General features: G+C 47.2%; 2 protein-coding genes and 1 long non-coding RNA gene across 5 annotated transcripts in view; 1 reads left to right on the forward strand and 2 right to left on the reverse strand.

The window, feature by feature from the left end:
• LOC308569807 overlaps nucleotides 1-17,462 on the reverse strand; it is a 109,503-nt gene that overhangs the window by 28,415 nt on the left and 63,626 nt on the right. The window lies entirely within an intron of this gene.
• Nucleotides 1-17,462, reverse strand: part of LOC308569723 (uncharacterized protein) — a gene marked incomplete at its 3' end in the record, with an annotated part of 41,939 nt that overhangs the window by 14,485 nt on the left and 9,992 nt on the right. Inside the window, exons 2-3 of one of the 3 annotated variants that reach the window (XM_081163981.1) lie at nucleotides 6,210-6,292; nucleotides 4,194-4,378 (exon numbers count right to left, since the gene is read on the reverse strand). The exons of 1 other annotated variant lie outside the window; for it this stretch is intronic. In XM_081163981.1, coding sequence (XP_081020107.1) covers nucleotides 4,194-4,378; nucleotides 6,210-6,292 — 268 coding nt within the window. Of the gene's footprint in view, nucleotides 1-3,419; nucleotides 4,379-6,209; nucleotides 6,293-17,462 lie in introns of those variants that run through there. One more of the 3 variants, XR_014000765.1, reaches the window with a different exon arrangement.
• On the forward strand, nucleotides 4,549-15,657 carry LOC308569529 (uncharacterized protein). The gene is made up of 6 exons (XM_081163556.1): nucleotides 4,549-4,582; nucleotides 9,996-10,504; nucleotides 10,705-10,786; nucleotides 11,062-11,141; nucleotides 13,172-13,298; nucleotides 13,390-15,657. Exons 2-6 carry the CDS (start codon nucleotides 10,088-10,090, stop codon nucleotides 15,282-15,284), a joined length of 2,601 nt encoding a protein of 866 aa, XP_081019682.1. The 5' UTR covers nucleotides 4,549-4,582; nucleotides 9,996-10,087; the 3' UTR covers nucleotides 15,285-15,657.

Here is a 17,462-nt window from a genome sequence, read left to right on the forward strand (position 1 = left end):
TGGATCCTGTTCGTATCCAGAGGTACCACTGTACTAGGATCAAAATATTTGAAATCCCAGGTGACTCTAGAAAGAACTAAGTCAGTTTAAAAGATATGGAACATATTGAAAGGGACAAGACAAGGCTGCCCAATTTCCCCTCTGCTTTTTATTTCAGTCCTGGAGGTTTTGCTGAACATGATTAGAAGGGACCAACAGATTCAGGGTATACAGGTCAGAGTTAAACAGTATAAACTTAAAGCATATGCAGATGACCTAGTACTGACATTACAGGAGCCAATTCCCAGTACTAAAAGAGCTTTGGAAATAATACAAGAATTTGGTCAGGTGGCAGGTTTTTAATTGAATAAATCGAAAACTATGGTTTTGGAGAAGAATTTAACATCGACTGAGAAGGAAAGGTTTCAGGGGGAAACAGGTTTATCATTGGTGAAAAAAGTGAAATACCTAGGGGTGAATATGACTTCAAAAAATGTTAATCTATTTAAAGATAATTATGAGAAGTGTTGGTCAGAAGTGAAAAAAGATCTTGAAATTTGGACAAACTCGAAGCTTTCCTTATTGGGTAGAATTGCGGTTATCAAAATGAATGTATTGCCAAGAATGTTATTTTTGTTTCAGACGTTACAAATCATTGACAAGATGGACTGTTTCAAGAAGTGGCAAAAAGAAATTTCGAGATTTGTCTGGCAGGGCAAAAAGCCCAGAATAAAATACAAAATCCTTACTGATACTAAGAATAGAGGGGGGTTTGCCCTGCCGGACTTTAAGTTATATTATGAAGCAGCAGCTTTTTGCTGGCTGAAGGAATGGCTACTTCTTGAGAACACTGACATTTTAGATTTAGAGGGTTTTAACAATGCTTTTGGGTGGCATGCATATTTGTGGTATGATAAGGTTAAAGCTCATAAAGGTTTTAAAAATCATATTGTCAGGAAAGCACTATTTAATGTCTGGACTAGGTACAAAGATTTGTTGGAAAGTAAGACTCCTAGGTGGTTGTCGCCAATGGAGGCTAAAGCTGTGAAAAAGCTTAATATGGAATCTAAATGGCCGAGATATTCGGAAATTTTGGAACAAGAAAGGGACAGGTGGAAATTGCAGAGTTATGAGAAACTTAAGAATAAGGTGCAGGATTGGTTACATTACTTTCAAGTAAGAGAGGCCTATAATTTGGACAGGAAAGATGGCTTCCAGGTGGAAAAATCAAAGTTGGAAACAGAACTGTTAGAACCCAATGCTAAGATATTGTCGAGAATGTATGATTTGCTGTTGAAATGGAATACTGAGGATGAAACGGTTAAATCGGCTATGATAAAATGGGCACAAGACATTGGTCATAATATTATGTTTGCTGACTGGGAACGGTTGTGGACCACCGGTATGAAATTTACGGCATGTAATGCCTTAAGAGAAAATATTATGAAAATGATTTACAGGTGGTACATGACACCAGTCAAGCTTGCAAAGATTTATCATCTGCCTGACAATAAGTGTTGGAAATGTAAAGAAACTGAAGGAACATTCTTTCACCTTTGGTGGACTTGCCCAAGGATTAAGGCGTTCTGGGAAATGATCTATAATGAACTGAAAAAGGACAGAACCTTTTTCATGTATGCAACAGCAGCAGCAAGAATACTTATTGCAAAGCATTGGAAGACGCAAGATCTACCCACCTTGGAAGAATGGCAGATGCAAGTAATAGACTATATGGAACTGGCAGAAATGACTGGCAGAATCCGAGATCAAGGAGAGGAGCAGGTGGAAGAGGACTGGAAGAAGTTTAAAGTTTATCTACAAAAATACTGTAAAATTTATGAATGCTGAGGGCTCTGAAAATGAAATGAAGGGGTTTCTAGCGATTAAGATAAATAGACTATAAAGGGAGGGATAAAGGTTTAAAATGAATAATCAATGATCTTGCTGAATTAATTTTTAAAATAGAATACAAGAAAGGAAGGCGGGTGGAAGTAAAGAGAATAAGGTTTTGAAAGTTATCAGTATGAAAGAGTGTTCTTTTTATGTTAAATTTCTTCTTTTGTATTTTTCTTTTTTCTGCTTTTTTGTTTGGATTTTTGATGTTTGTTGTCTGTTTTCGTGATTTTTGTTGATTTCTGTTGGTTGTTAACTTTTTGGAAACCCTAATAAAATATTATTATAAAAAAAAGAAGATATGGAACATATTGTCTAATAAAAATAAAGTTGATCTATACTCGCATGCCAAACTTGCGCTGTGGGGAAACCCTATATAAAAAATTGCTTAAAAGATGATACTGTGGAAGAATTTAATGGAAACAGGTGTATTGACTCTGGACCAAGTGATAGAAACTAGACAGCCAGGGAATACTTTTTACACCTACCTACTAACAATAATGGGACGCGGGTGGCGCTGTGGGTAAAAGCCTCAGCGCCTAGGGCTTGCTGATCGAAAGGTCGGCGGTTCGAATCCCCGCGGCGGGGTGCGCTCCCGTTGTTCGGTCCCAGCGCCTGCCAACCTAGCAGTTCGAAAGAACCCCCGGGTGCAAGTAGATAAATAGGGACTGCTTACTAGCGGGAAGGTAAACGGCGTCCCGTGTGTGGCTCTGGCTCGCCAGAGCAGCGATGTCACGCTGGCCACGTGACCTGGAAGTGTCTCCGGACAGCGCTGGCCCCTGGCCTCTAGAGTGAGATGGGCGCACAACCCTAGAGTCAAGACTGGCCCGTACGGGCAGGGGTACCTTTACCTACCTTTTACTAACAATAAAGGGACGTGAGTGGCGCTGTGGGTTAAACCACAGAGCCTAGTGCTTGCCGATCAGAAGGTCGGCTGTTTGAATCCCCGCAACAGGGTGAGCTCCCATTGCTCGGTCCCTGCTCCTGCCCACCTAGCAGTTCGAAAGCATGTCAAAGTGAAAGTAGATAAATTGGTACTGCTCTGGCGGGAAGGTAAACGGCGTTTCCATGCGCTGCTCTGGTTTGCCAGAAGCGGCTTAGTCATGCTGGCCACATGACCCGGAAGCTGTACGCCGGCTCCCTTGGCCAACAAAGCGAGATGAGCGCCGCAACCCCAGTATCGGCCACGACTGGACCTAATGGTCAGGGGTCCCTTTACCTTTTTAATACAAAATATAGTAGGCTAAAGATGTTTACATTAGTATTATGATAATAATATCGTATTTATGGGTTAGGATATACATATAAGCCCCCCCCCTTTTTAAGAAAACAACAACATACAAGTTGTCTCAGGGGTGGCCTGGAATTACCAATGGATGTGGCTCACTATTCGCTAACCTTAGGCTGCGCCCCTTGAATGCTCCACCTCGACACTTAAAACCTGTGCCTCCTCTGAAGGGTTTTGTTCCTGGGGGACACTAAGAGGCAAAGGGGTGGCAGTGTAAACTCCCAGACTTTGAAAAGCTGATACCACTTGATCAGGTTCATTGGTTTTGTCATGAGTTAATTAAACTACGTATATTTAATTGGATTTTGAATAAATGCAACCGTTGCTGTTTAGAATTTTATTGTTTTTATCTTTCTTCGTGGGTTGTGCAAACGGCGATTCTGAATAATGCTTTTATCTGGTAGGAGGCACTAGGGTGTTGGGGGGGCAGCGGCCCTAAAATGTTTGGGAACCGCTATCTAGGACCTGAGGGACGTGGGTGGCACTGTGGGTTAAACCACTGATCCTAGGACTTGCTGATCAGAAGATCAGTTGTTTGAATCCCCACAACGGGGTGAGCTCCTGTTGTTCAGTCCCAGCTCCTGCCAACCTAGCAGTTCAAAAGCACGTCAAAGTGCAAGTACATAAATAGGTACCGCTCTGGCGGGAAGGTAAACGGCGTTTCCGTGCACTGTTCTGGTTCGCCAGAAGCGGCTTCGGCATGCTGGCCACATGACCCGGAGGCTGTACGCCGGCTCCCTCGGCCAATAAAGCGAGATGAGCGCCACAACCCCAGAGTCAGCCACGACTGGACCTTACGGTCAGGGGTCCCTTTACCTAGGACCTGGGACTTCAGGCCCTCAGGACATCTCCCCAGGGTCTCAACACTCCGAGGCATCTGTAGACCAGTGGATTACAGTGGCAGAGGTGTCTTCCTGGGCGTCCAGGATCAGGCCCCCAGGAGACTGGAAGGAAGGAAGGGGGTGGGACAGGGACGCTGCCTTAAAGGGGTGGGACCCCACCTACATCCACCCCCCTTCCACCCCCCCACCCTTCAACTCTCCACGCCCGCAGCCTTGCGGGGAAGGGCGAGCCGTGAACGGGACTCAGCTGCACGTGGGATCTGGTTCCTTCTTGTCTGCAAGCTTTTTCTGGCCAAGGGGGAGACCAGCTCAGATCCCCCAAAACACAGCATCTCTGGGGGTGTGGAATGCGCGGGGCTCCTCCTGCGCTCCGGCTCTGGAGGAAGAAAACGCAGAGAGAGGGGGGTGGGGATGAGCCGGGGCGCTCGGCTTGCCAAGGGTTAAAAGGAACTGAGCCGAATTCCTAGAGAGGAGAGAATGGTGTTGGGGGGGGGGCAGGTCACTTCCTGCAAGCGGGGCGTGGATGTTTGTGTGTCTCCTTTGCAAGCTTCGCTGCCTGGGGGGCTCCTGCTGCAATCGGGTGAGTCTCCTCTCTCTTTCCTCCCTTTGGGGGAGAAGGGGGTCCCAGGGCTGCAGGGGGGCCGTGTTCAGATCATGCGTGCCCCCAGGGTCCTGCACCCCCTCCTTGCTCTCTGCAAACCCGGGGGGGGGGAGGGCGGGTGATTTTGCAGGAGGGCTGCAAGCCTGTCCTTCCTTCATAGCAAACTGGCGGCTAACAGATTGAGGTTGAATCCTGACAAGACAGAAGTACTGTTTCTGGGGGACAGGGAGCGGGCTGGTGTGGGGGATTCCCTGGTCCTGAATGGGGTAACTGTGCCCCTGAAGCACCAGGTGCGCAGCCTGGGAGTCATTTTGAACTCACAGCTGTCCATGGAGGCGCAGGTCAATTCTGTGTCCAGGGCAGCTGTTTACCAGCTCCATCTGGTACGCAGGATGAGACCCTCCCTGCCCACAGACTGTCTCGCCAGAGTGGTGCATGCTCTGGTTATCTCCCGCTTGGACTACTGCAATGCGCTCTACGTGGGGCTACCTTTGAAGGTGACTCGGAAACTACAACTAATCCAGAATGCGGCAGATAGACTGGGGACTGGAAGTGGCCGCCGAGACCACATAACACCGGTTCTGAGAGATCTGCATTGGCTCCTAGTACATTTCCGAGCACAATTCAAAATGTTGGTGCTGACCTTCAAAGCCCTAAACGGCCTTGGTCCAGTATACCCGAAGGAGCGTCTCCACCTCCATCGTTCTACCTGAGGTCCGGCTCTGAGGGCCTTCTGGCGGTTCCCTCACTGCGAAAAGCCAAGTTACAGGGAACCTGGCAAAGGGCCTTCTCGGTGGTGGCGCCCGCCCTGTGGAACGCCCTCCCACCAGATGTCAAAGAGAACAACAACTACCAGGCTTTTAGAAGACATCTGAAGGCAGCCCTCTTTAGGGAAGCTTTTAATGTTTGATGTATTACAGTATTTTAACATTTTGTTGGAAGCCGCCAAGAGCGGCTGGGGAAACCTAGCCAGATAGGCGGGGTACAAATAGATTATTATTATTATTATTATTATTATTATTATTATTATTATTATTATTATAGCAAAGGCTGCTCACCGCTTTGTGGGGAAGCCATGGCTTTCATCCCCCCAGACTTGAGTTTGCTGCAATAGCCGAGGAGTCTCCTGGGGGTCCAGAGCCCAGTCTCGTCCTCTTGAGTTTCAGTCCGTCAGGCTGGAGGATGCGGACTGAGTGCTGGGATCAGTCTGAGCCCCTCTGGGAGGATGAGCAAGAGCAGGGGGGGGGGCTGGCTGGGCCAGGGAGGGGTCAGGGCCTCCCTGCAGGAGTGGGGGCTCCCTTCCTGCTTGGAGGAGGCGGGGTGAATCCGGAATGTGTCCTTTTATTGAAAATGCATCTCTGGGTTATTTGTGGGGCATAGGAATTTGTTCATCCCCCCCCCCCCAAATATAGTCCTGCCCCCCACAAGGTCTGAGGGATGGTGGACCGGCCCCCTGCTGAATAAGGTTGTTGACCCCTGTTTAGGCTTTATCTCCCCCCCCCATGTGTAGCGGATTCACCCCGCCAACTGCCCCCCATTAAATATAGCAGACCCACCTCATTACGCCCCCCCAGTCTCTCCCCCCCCCAATGCTCCTTCTCCCCACCTCGTCTGGTTCCACAGCCGCCACTTCTCCTCCGCCACCAAGCAAAGATGGATGAGGCGGTCTTGCCAGAATTCCTCCGCCATCTGTGAGATAGAAAAATGAATGAGAAGTCAGAGGTGGAGCTGTGCATGGTGAACTAGAGATGGGCCACAGAAAAAGCCTCACGTGCCGAGGGGATTTGGACATTGGGAGCCATTTCTTAAGGGACGCGGGTGGCGCTGTGGGTTAAAGCCTCAGCGCCTAGGACTTGCCGATTGAAAGGTTGGCGGTTCGAATCCCCGCGGCGGGGTGTGCTCCCGTCATTCGGTCCCAGTGCCTGCCAACCTAGCAGTTCGAAAGCACCTTCTGGTGCAAGTAGATAAATAGGGAAGGTAAACGGCGTTTCCGTGTGCTGCGCTGGCTCGCCAGATGCAGCTTGTCATGCTGGCCACGTGACCCGGAAGTGTCTCCGGACAGCGCTGGCTCCCGGCCTATAGAGTGAGATGAGCACACAACCCTAGAGTCTGGCAAGACTGGCCCGTACGGGCAGGGGTACCTTTACCTTAGCCATTTCTTATTTTAGTTATGTGAAAATTGATACACCCTACTTTGGGCTCTTGGATCCCACCAGTGACCATCAACTAATAAAGGAGTGGATTCACTCCACTAACTGCCCCCCATTAAATACAGTGGTGCCTCGCAAGACGAAAAGAATCCATTCCGCGATTCTCTTCGTCTTGCGGTCTTTTCGTCTTGCGAAGCAAGCCCATTAGCGGATTAGCGCTATTAGCGGCTTAGCGGATCAGCTGTTAAGCGGCTTAGCGGATCAGCTGATAAGCGAATTAGCGGATCAGCTGATAAGCGGCTTAGCGGCTTGGGAAAAAGGGAGGGGAAAGGAAAGAAACCCTGCAGGAACTCGCAAGACATTTTCGTCTTGCGAAGCAATCCCATAGGAAATTCGTTTTGCGAAGCACCTGCAAAACGGAAAACCCTTTCGTCTAGCGGGTTTTCCGTCTTGCGAGGCATTCGTCTTGCGGGGCACCACTGTATAGCAAACCCACCTCATGATATGCAAATTACACAAATTTTTGCAATTTCTCACAGGCTCCCTTGTGAGAGGGGAAACTTAGTGATTTAGAGACTTAGGCAGGAGCTGAACGGACAAGAACAGTCTTATTTACAAAAGAAGAGGTCCATGAAACAAATTTGGGGTCAGGAGGTGCATTCTTCCAAATAAAAGTTGGCTTATTACTTAAACTAAATAGAAAGATGTCACTGTAGTACATGCACAGCTTTTCTTAAACTTCAGTTGCTAAAAGCTCACTTGTTGCACTTCAGTTGGAAGTTCAGGTTTCTACCATAGGAGGTAAAAGAATTAACTCGGTTTCTGTTCATTTACTTAGCTATGACCAGGGTTACACTTAAATACTTTTCATACAGCGCAGCTTCCTTCTCAGCCTAATACTTTGGTTCCTGAGTGAGGGGCATTTTTCGTCCGCCCTCCTCTCTCTTAACCACCCTGAGGGATTTCCCACAGACCCAGGGGATCCTCTCAGCCCTTGTTCTTGGTTTGGGGGTCTCCTTTTCCTAGCAGATCTCTCCCCTCCTGACTGGAAGGAGACCCTGCTTTAGTCCGTCTTCCCACAGCTTCTCCCTCTCCTGCCTCAGACTCAGCCCTCCAGATTAAATCCTGCCTCCATACTCTCCCCAGACCCTCCACTGGGTCATATTCCTCTCTCAGCTGTGAGACTCCTTCTTCCGGCTAGAGAGATTCTCCCCAGATCAGAGCCAGTTCTCCCTCAGAAAAGAGCCTCTCCAAATAATAATAATAATAATAATAATAATAATAATAATAATAATAATAATAATAATCCCCCTCTCCCCTCTCTGACCAGGCCCTGCCCAACTCTTTCCCTCCGAAAGGGCTCCTTGGATTTTCCCTCCAAAAGGGCTGGCAGCCAATCAGAGACAGGAGAGGCTCCCGCCCTCTGCTGGAGCCTCGGAGGCACTGCAGCCCCACACTCTGCTCTGGCTCTGAGGGAAAATACCTCCTGGGTTGAAGGAAAAGGAGAAAGCTGGGAAGAAGAAAGGATGCAGATAAACGGACCGAGGCTTCTCTTGTCATCTGTATTTCACAATCAGTTTACAGGAATATCTGCAACATATGGTTCATTATTAGAGGTCAGCGCCTGAGATTGAGGCAAATGCTCAAAACTGCAGATTCCAAACACACACACACACCGTTTCTGGAAGGTCTGTGTGTAACTTGAGGTTTTCCCCCATGCTTGAGGCTTTTTGTTGTTGTTGTTGTTGTTATTTGTTGGTATTTTTACTACTATTACCACTGTTCCAGAGCAGATTGCAACCATTTTAAAATGGTTTAGATGCTGGCTTCTCCTTTTCCTTTTTTGAAAAAGAAAGTTCAGAGTCTGGGCTGTGTTGCAGTCCAGCCCTGGTTCCTAATAAGATTCTGGGAACTTTTTTCTTTTCCTGGCTGTGTATCAATTTCATAACAAAACAATGTATTTGCTTTGTAGAAGTTGCAAACGCCTCTGCAAATTCCCTATGTTTCCTGCAAATTTTCCATGGTAATTTCCATTCTAGAAGGCCTAGATCAGCCACCCGCAAATTCAACCCTCCAGATGTTTTGGGACTACAATTCCCACCATCCCTGACCACTGGTCCTGCTAGCTAGGGATGATGGGTTTTGTAGTCCCAAAACATCTGGAGGGGATGTCTGGCCTAGATGCTGGCTTCTCCTTTTCCGTTTTGGAAAAAGAAAGTTCAGAGTCTGGGCTATGTTTCAGTCCAGCCCTGGTTCCCAGCAAGATTCACCCACACTTTCTCAGGAAACCTTTTTATTCTCTTGACCGTGTATCTGTTTCATAACAGAACAATATTTGCTTTTGTAGGATTTGCAAACGCCTCAATTTAGGACAGACGGAACTGGGCAGAAGAACAAGGGCTTTCTTCCGATCTCTTGGAGGCTTCCTGAGAGCCCAGATGGATGAGGAAGACTCAGCTGGTCCTGAAGCAGGAAGAGGCCATGCTTGTGATGATCCTATCTTATCCACAGCAGAGAGTAGCCTGGCCCTGTCATCTCTGCTCCAAGGGGACAGTGGTGGGCAAGCTGGCCAGAGCTGGAAAGGGGCACTTACCCAAAAAAAAATTTACAATCATAGGAGGAATGTGAGCCCTTCTCACTTGTTTATAGTGCTATCCTTTGGCCCTCAGACCTAAGAAAAAGGGATTCCACCCCAGCAGTTTGTCTTGAGAACTTGGCACATTCCAAGTGACTAGAAAATGGGACAGAAGCAGGAAGGAAGTGGTCACTGAACTGTGGGAGGGAGAGAGAGCAGCTCTTGAGGACCCCAGGGTTGGTGGGTTGGTTGGTTGGCATCCATATGTCTCAGGAGACAATGGGAGAGTGTGCCTTTGGGGGTGAGGTCAAACTGTTGGAAGGTTGCAGCAGCTGCAGAGGCTCTAGCCTAGTGTCAAAATTACACTTGTACAAATGACTCACTTGTCAATCACAGTTCTGACTTCTTTCATTGACTGAAAACACTGAAAGGCAGGAGCAACTAGGCTGATTCATTTGACAGACCTTCCCAATGTTTCTTGCACATTTTGCATAGTAACGTCTAGTAGGGCTGGACGCCGGCTTCTCCTTTTCCTTTTTTGAAAAAGAAAGTTCAGAGTCTGGGCTGTGTTGCAGTCCAGCCCTGGTTCCTAATAAGATTCCGGGAATCTTTTTCTTTTCCTGGCTGTGTATCAATTTCATAACAGAACAATGTATTTGCTTTGTAGGATTTGCAAAGCCCTCTACTTAGGACAGACAGAACTTGGTAGTAGGACCAAGACCTTTCTTCCGATCTCTTGGGGGATTCCACAGAGCCCAGATGGATGAGCCAGAATCCGCTGGCCCAGAAGCAGGAAGAGGCCATGCCATCCAAACTGGGAGCAGCGGTGGAATCTGGGAAAACTGTCTGCTGAAGATCCAGGTTGAGGAGAACACCTTCAGCTCAGAGGTGCAGAGACAAAATTTCAGGCCGTTCTGCGACCAGGAGGCCAAAGGACCCCGAGAGGTTTGCAGCCGACTCTACCACCTTGACTGTCAGTGGCTGAAGCCAGAAAGGCACACAAAAGCTGAGATGCTGGACCTGGTGATCTTGGAGCAGTTCCTGGCTGTCCTTCCGCCAGAGATGGAGAGCTGGGTGAGAGAATGTGGAGCGGAGACCAGTTCCCAGGCGGTGGCCCTGGCCGAAGGTTTCCTCCTGAGTCAGGCAGAGGAGAGGAAGCAGGCAGAGAGAAAGCAGGTGAGAGAGACTTGCCTCTAGATATTCCCAAGGGGCTCCGAAAAGGAGGGAGAGTATCCCAAAATTCTCTCTTAATCCCCCAACCTTTTTTGGAAAGCCTCCAAGGAATGAGATCAGGTACCCCTAAAGCTTTTGCCTCTCCCAGTCCTTTTCTAATGTTTCTCTCCATTCTCTGCTTCCAATCCCTTTTGCCCTTTCAGGGAAAGATTATCTTTGCAGAATTGGGCCTGGATTCCTCTGAGGCAGAGAAGACTCCATTGGAGACCAAAGAGAGACCACTGGGTAAGGAGGAAGGAGGGTTTTTTCCCATTTGGTCACACATTCTGTAGATTTTGCCACTAATCTGTGGGTCCCCCCCCCCAACATTTTGGGGGAGGACACTAGGGGCCAAGAGCCCAAAGTGGGGACATGTATTTTTACCTAGCTAAGATACAAATGTCAAAATGCACTCAGAAGGTGAGACTTTTTTACAGGCCCACCTGTAGTTAGAGATGCACTGCTTCACCTCTAAGAGGACCATGTGAAAATGGCCTGCCACTGACCTTTGTCTCTCACAGGTGACAGAATGATGCTGGCAAGAGATGCTTATCCATCTTTGCATGAAGGCAGAGATGTAGCAGCCACGGAACCAGATCAGGTAGGGAGAATGAAGGATTATGGCGAAAGAGTCCCTAATGAATCTCTCTCCTCCTTCTCTTGGCTGTAAAGGCCATTGCAGGAGCCTTATGTTCTGAGAATGGTGAACAATCACCTCACGTTGACTAGCCTCCTGAATGTTGCTAATACAGTGGTACCTCTGGTTACGTACTTAATTCGTTTTGGAGGTCCATTCTTAACCTGAAACTGTTCTTAACCTGAAGCACCACTTTAGCTAATGGGGCCTCCTGCTGCCGCTGCACTGCTGGAGCACGATTTCTGTTCTTATCCTGAAGCAAAGTTCTTAACCTGAAACACTATTTCTGGGTTAGCGGAGTCTTTAACCTGAAGCGTATGTAATACGAGGTACCACTATTATTTATCAGTAGTTGCAGTTTTATTTACAGATTTAACATTTAATGCTGAAATAGGCTTCTAAGCAGTTGACAAATCATAAAAACAGTGGCCAGAATTCACCTTTCCCCTCATTCCCCTCCCCGTGACCCGCAGTACCCCCTGAAGTTGACTTTAATGCATTGTGAAGGTTCCCCCCACCTCCAGAACAGTAGATGGGGAAAGCAAAGAGAGGATCCTTCCATCTGGGAAACTGGAATCGATGAGCAGAGAGAATTACCGTATTTTTCGCTCTATAACACACACCTGACCATAACACGCACGTAGTTTTTAGAGGAGGAAAACAAGAAAAAAAATTCTGAAAGAAATAGTGGATGTATCATTTTTGTGCTTCATGCTGTGGCCACAGACATGTGATTTGATGGTGTGTTTGGGGTAGCCCAATGCAAAAATCCTGAGAATCCATGTGGATCTGTGCTTTGTAACCACGGTTTTGCACCATTGCAGCCCCAGGCAACAGTGGGTGCGTGGTTTTTTTGGTGCAGGCTGTAGCCATGGACATGCTATGTGATCTTATGGTGAATTTGGGGTGACCAAATGCAAAGATCCTGAGGATCCATGTGGATCCATGCTTGTAACCACGTTTTTGCACCATTGCAGCCCCAGGCAACAGTGGGTGCATGGTTTTTTTGGTGCAGGCTGTAGCCATGAACATGCTATGTGATCTGATGGTGAATTTGGAGTGACCCAATGCAAAGATCCTGAGGATCCATGTGGATCCGTGCTTTGTAGCCACGTTTTAAGTGGGGAGGGAAGGAAAAACAGAAGGGACAAGGAGTATGAGAGGGGTGTGCGGAGAAGCAGCTGGCTAACAATGCAGGAGAGGGGCTTAACGGGAGGGAGGAAAGGAAGGCAAAAGTTCCCCCCTCCCAAGCCAGCCTTCCCCCCCCCTCTCCAACCTGCATGTTTTCCGGCTGCCTGCGAGTCCCTAGAATGCTGGACGCAGCACTGGAGCACGGAGAGGAGGAGGTGGTGGCTGTCGGCTGCGCTCCTAGCCGACGGAACCTGAGCCGGGTGGGCTGGAGCCTGCGCGCAGTGTGACTAGGAAGGAATTAGAAGGAAGGACGCGATCCTTTCCTTTTCCCTCTGCTTGCCAGGAGGGCAGGGGATTTCCCTGCTCTTTGTTGCGTTTGAGCAAACACAGCAACCGAAAACAGAAGTGGGTGGGCAGTAAGACCCTGAGGCAGAATGCAGGAAAGCAGCAGCTTCGCTTCTGCAGCCTTCCCTCCTCCGCGCGATCTGATTTTTGCCTGATTTTTGCCCCTGCACTCGGGCCAGTCGGCTCCAGGGACCACACATTCGCTCAATAACACGCACAGACATTTCCCCTTACTTTGTAGGAGAAAAAATGTGCGCGTTATAGAGAGAAAAATACGGTATTTGAAGATCACCATGTGGCACTCCATTCATTCCCCCAAAAGCTTAATACCAGTCATTAAAATACACACAAAAAACAGTTTTGTTAAAACATTAAAATATGCATTATTAATTAAAAATGTACAGCAAAACAATTACATTAAAACAAAACAGCAATGAACAGGCAGAAAACAACAGAGCAATGTGTAGTAGATAATCTGTACGTTGTCTAAGAAGGGGACCTTTCCCTTTTTATTTTAGGGTCTGGTGTGCTTTGAAGATGTAGCTGTTCATTTCACAGATGAGGAATGGGAGTTGCTGGATCCTGACCAAAGAGCTCTGTATAAGGAAGTAATGGAGGAGAATCGTGGGATCATGGATTCTCTTGGTAAGGCTGCTTTTTGGATTACAATATCTCTTTTGGAATTCTTTTTGAAATTCAGTCCCTGAGGCTGTGATCCGTTTCTTTTTTGTTGCAGATGGTGATGAATCAGAAAGGAAGAATGAGGGAGACCAAATCTACACAATGGAGAAGCGGTATCAATATTTGGAGCGTATAGAAAGCTTCAGAAGAATTCATACAGGGGAGAAACCATATCAGTGCTTGGAATGTGGAAAGAGCTTCATTCGGAAATCGAATCTCCGTTCCCATAAAAGAACTCACAGCGTGGAGAAACCCTATAAGTGCTTGGAATGTGGAAAGAGCTTCGCCTGGAAGGTCAATCGAACAGCCCATGAAAGAATTCATACAGGGGAGAAACCATATCAGTGCTTGGAATGTGGAAAGAGCTTCATCCAGAAGATAAGTTTCACAGACCATCAAAGAATTCATACAGGGGAGAAACCATATCAGTGCTTGGAATGTGGAAAGAGCTTCAGTCGGAAGGATAATCTCAATCATCATCAAAGAATTCATACAGGGGAGAAACCATATCAGTGCTTGGAATGTGGAAAGAGCTTCATTCGGAAATCCTATCTCCATTTCCATAAAAGAACTCACAGCGTGGAGAAACCCTATCAGTGCTTGGAATGTGGAAAGAGCTTCATTCGGAAGGATAATCTCACTCTTCATCAAAGAATTCATACAGGGGAGAAACCATATCAGTGCTTGGAATGTGGAAAGAGCTTCATCCAGAAGATAAGTCTCACAGTCCATCAAAGAACTCACAGCGTGGAGAAACCCTATAAGTGCTTGGAATGTGGAAAGAGCTTCAGTCAGAAGCATAATTTCACTCTTCATCAAAGAATTCATAGTGGAGAGAAACCATATCAGTGTTTGGAATGTGGAAGGAGATTCACCCGGGAGGACAATCTGACTTCCCATCAAAGAATTCATACAGGGGAGAAATTATATCAGTGCTTGGAATGTGGAAAGAGGTTCAGTCAAAGCACCCATCTCAAAACCCATCAAAGAATTCATACAGGGGAGAAACCATATCAGTGTTTGGAATGTGGAAAGAGCTTCATCCAGAAAAGTAGTCTCACAGGCCATAAAATAATTCATACTGGAGAGAAACCATATCAGTGTTTGGAATGTGGAAAGAGCTTCATCCACAAAGGAAGTCTCACATCCCATCAAAAAACTCATACAGGGGAGAAACCATATCAGTGCTTGGAATGTGGAAAGAGCTTCATTCGGAAGGAAATTCTCACTTCCCATCAAAGAATTCATACAGGGGAAAAACCGTATCAGTGCTTGGAATGTGGAAAAAGCTTCAGTCAGAAGAGCAGTCTCACTTCACATGAAAGAAGTCACAGCGAGAAGAAAGCATATCAGTGCATGGAATGTGGGAAGAGCTTTAGCCGGAAGGATTGTCTGACTTCACATCAAAAAATTCATACAGGGGAGAAGCCCTTTGAGTGCTTGGAATGTGGGAAGAGCTTCATTCAAAGAGCAGGTCTCGTGTCCCATCAAAGAATCCATACAGGGGAGAAGCCCTTTGAGTGCTTGGAATGTGGGAAGAGCTTCACTCATAGAGCAGGTCTCATGCACCATCAAAGAATCCATACAGGGGAGAAGCTGTTTGAGTGCTTGGAATGTGGGAAGAGCTTCACTCGTCAAGCATCTCTTATGCGGCATCAAAGAATCCATACAGGGGAGAAGCCCTTTGAGTGCTTGGAATGTGGGAAGAGATTCAGTGAGAGAATTGTTCTCATGCGGCATCAAAGAATCCATACAGGTGAGAAGCCCTTTGAGTGCTTGGAATGTGGGAAGAGATTCGGTCAGAGAATTGTTCTCATGCGGCATCAAAGAATCCATACAGGGGAGAAGCCCTTTGAGTGCTTGGAATGTGGGAAGAGATTCGGTCAGAGAACTGGTCTCATGCGGCATCAAAGAATCCATACAGGGGAGAAGCCATTTCAGTGCTTGTAATGTAGAAAGAGCTTCAGTCGGTACTCCCATCTCAGTTCGCATCAAAGAACTCACAGCAAGGACAAACCATATCAGTGCATGGAATGTGGAAAGATCTTCGCTTGGAAGGACAGTCTCACTCCCCATCAAAGAATTCATACAGGGGAGAAACCGTATGAGTGCTTTGAATGTAAAAAAAGGTTCAGTCAGAGCACCCAGCTGTCCGTCCATCAAAGAATTCACACAGGGGACAAATGCTACCAGTGCTCAGAATGTGGAAAGAGCTTCATTCGAAGCGCCCATCTCACTTACCAGCAAATAATTCATACAGTGGACCAGTCTTCCAGAACTGCAAGACTGGGGAAATATCATCAAAGGAACTGAAGGAGGTGAGGACAGGTGACCCTGAAGCCTTATGAGGCTTTGCCCTCGGGTGGGAAAAAATATTGCGCCCGGGAAAGGGAAAATGGGAGTCAACAGACACTCAAGGAATAGTTTTGGAGAAAAAGCTTTATTTCTACCATCCATGAACTGGTAGAAGGAGCAAGTGTGATAGTTCACAAAACAAGCATGAGTTCACAGCCATTTGCACAGAACATATATTTCCCTTCCAGTTCTCTCCCCTTTCTCCTCATCCTCTTTTCTTGGGAGTTGGGGATCCTTAGCCTGTGCAAGGGGGGAAGGACCTGTGTCCATCTGGGCAGGGGGAAAGGACCAGTGCCCTCACCCCTCGCCTGCTCCCAGATTTGGCAACCCTTGTGCAGCAACAGGTGCAATTGGTGCGTAGGTTGGAGGGGGCCAAATTACTCCTTCCTCCTTTTCTCCTGGGACTGACAAGACTGGTGGGGTTTTTTAACTTGTACTTGCTGCCATACTGAGCACAGTTTGGCTTGGGTAGTCACAGTTCTACTTTTCCTAAGCCATGGGGGACGGTCAGGCAACTTCACATAAGTGTTTGGAGTCTATTTTTCACCAGGTTTTAAATCCTCAATCATCTACTTTCGTGGCGTCTTTCCAATTTGTTCAGGAAACATCGCAGGGGGGTCGTGGGAGTTGTTTTACTGCTTTTTCTCCATGACCCTGGAACACTTGGACACTGGGATACTTGGACACTGGGACACTCAGAATGTGGAAAGAGCTTCATTCGAAGCGCCCATCTCACTTCCCAGCAAATAATTCATACAGCGGACCAGTCTTCCAGAACTGCAAGACTGGGGAAATATCATCAAAGGAATGAAGGAGGTGAGGACAGGTGACCCCACCTAGGCCCGAAGTCAACCCCCCCTCAATAATCACCCCAGGCGTCAAAACTGTCCAAAATTCCTTTTGTCTTCTAAAAAAAAAATCCAAAACAGCTTTTCTCTGTTCTTCTCTGCTTTTCTCACAAGATGCATAGGAAAAATGTTATTCTTTTATCGGTACGAGAAGGCTTCAAAAAGTTAATGAATAGGCTCTGTCATTGCCAAGAATACTCAAGCCTGAGAACTGACTTTTATCTCATTCAGCTGCAGCATCTTTGGACATGCTGAACTGCTTTCATTCCCCTTTCCTGGGAAGGGTGCCAAGAGTCCAAAATAGTCCCGAGACAGGAACTTTCTGTTCATGCTAAGGAGACACATGGGGCAGAAACTTTTAAGAAGGAGGAGAAAGGAGAGGGAACTTGTTGCAGCCCAGAATAGGATCAGCTTTTTTTTTTTGCTGCTGCTGCTGCTGCATTGCACTGCTGAAGAGGAGAAGGGAGAGTGGAAGAATGAAAAGTCTTTGAGTGGTACATGGGTGTTCTATCCATGGGAAACTGACCACCGCACCAGCCGGAGAACTTCCTTAGTGCTCAGGTCCCCAGCTGTCAGGAGGCGAAGGCAGGATCAGCTCCAGGGAGAGGATCGGAGGAGTGTGCTTCAAGGCCACAGCTAGAAAGCCAGCAGCAGAGGGAGAACATGCATCTTGTCTTGTGTGAAATCAACTCAAGTAAAAGCCTCACTATTTTGGAATCTTAACTCTCATGGGTAGTAAGGGGGTTACCAATTCTCCTACTCGGGCTCAAGCAACTAAGTTTATGGAGGATTTTTTCCAAGAGCTTTGGACACTTTTGGAAGGACTCTAGCAAATTCATCAGGTAATAGCCAGTCAAGGGTGACCAGACCGGCATTATAAAAGTGAGACAAACTGCAGATAATATTAGATTAGTGGTGGATTTGG

This window comes from Podarcis bocagei (genome assembly GCF_964188305.1).
Source record: "Podarcis bocagei genome assembly, chromosome: 12".
Taxonomy (NCBI): Eukaryota; Metazoa; Chordata; class Lepidosauria; order Squamata; family Lacertidae; genus Podarcis; species Podarcis bocagei.

Coding starts and splice junctions, on each gene's coding strand:
- LOC308569529 (XM_081163556.1), top strand. CDS start 10,088: ATGGATGAGCCAGAATCCGCTGGCCCAGAAGCAGGAAGAGGCCATGCC. Junction 10,505..10,704: donor AGCAGGCAGAGAGAAAGCAG/GTGAGAGAGACT, acceptor TTGCCCTTTCAG/GGAAAGATTATCTTTGCAGA. Junction 13,299..13,389: donor TGGGATCATGGATTCTCTTG/GTAAGGCTGCTT, acceptor TTTTTGTTGCAG/ATGGTGATGAATCAGAAAGG.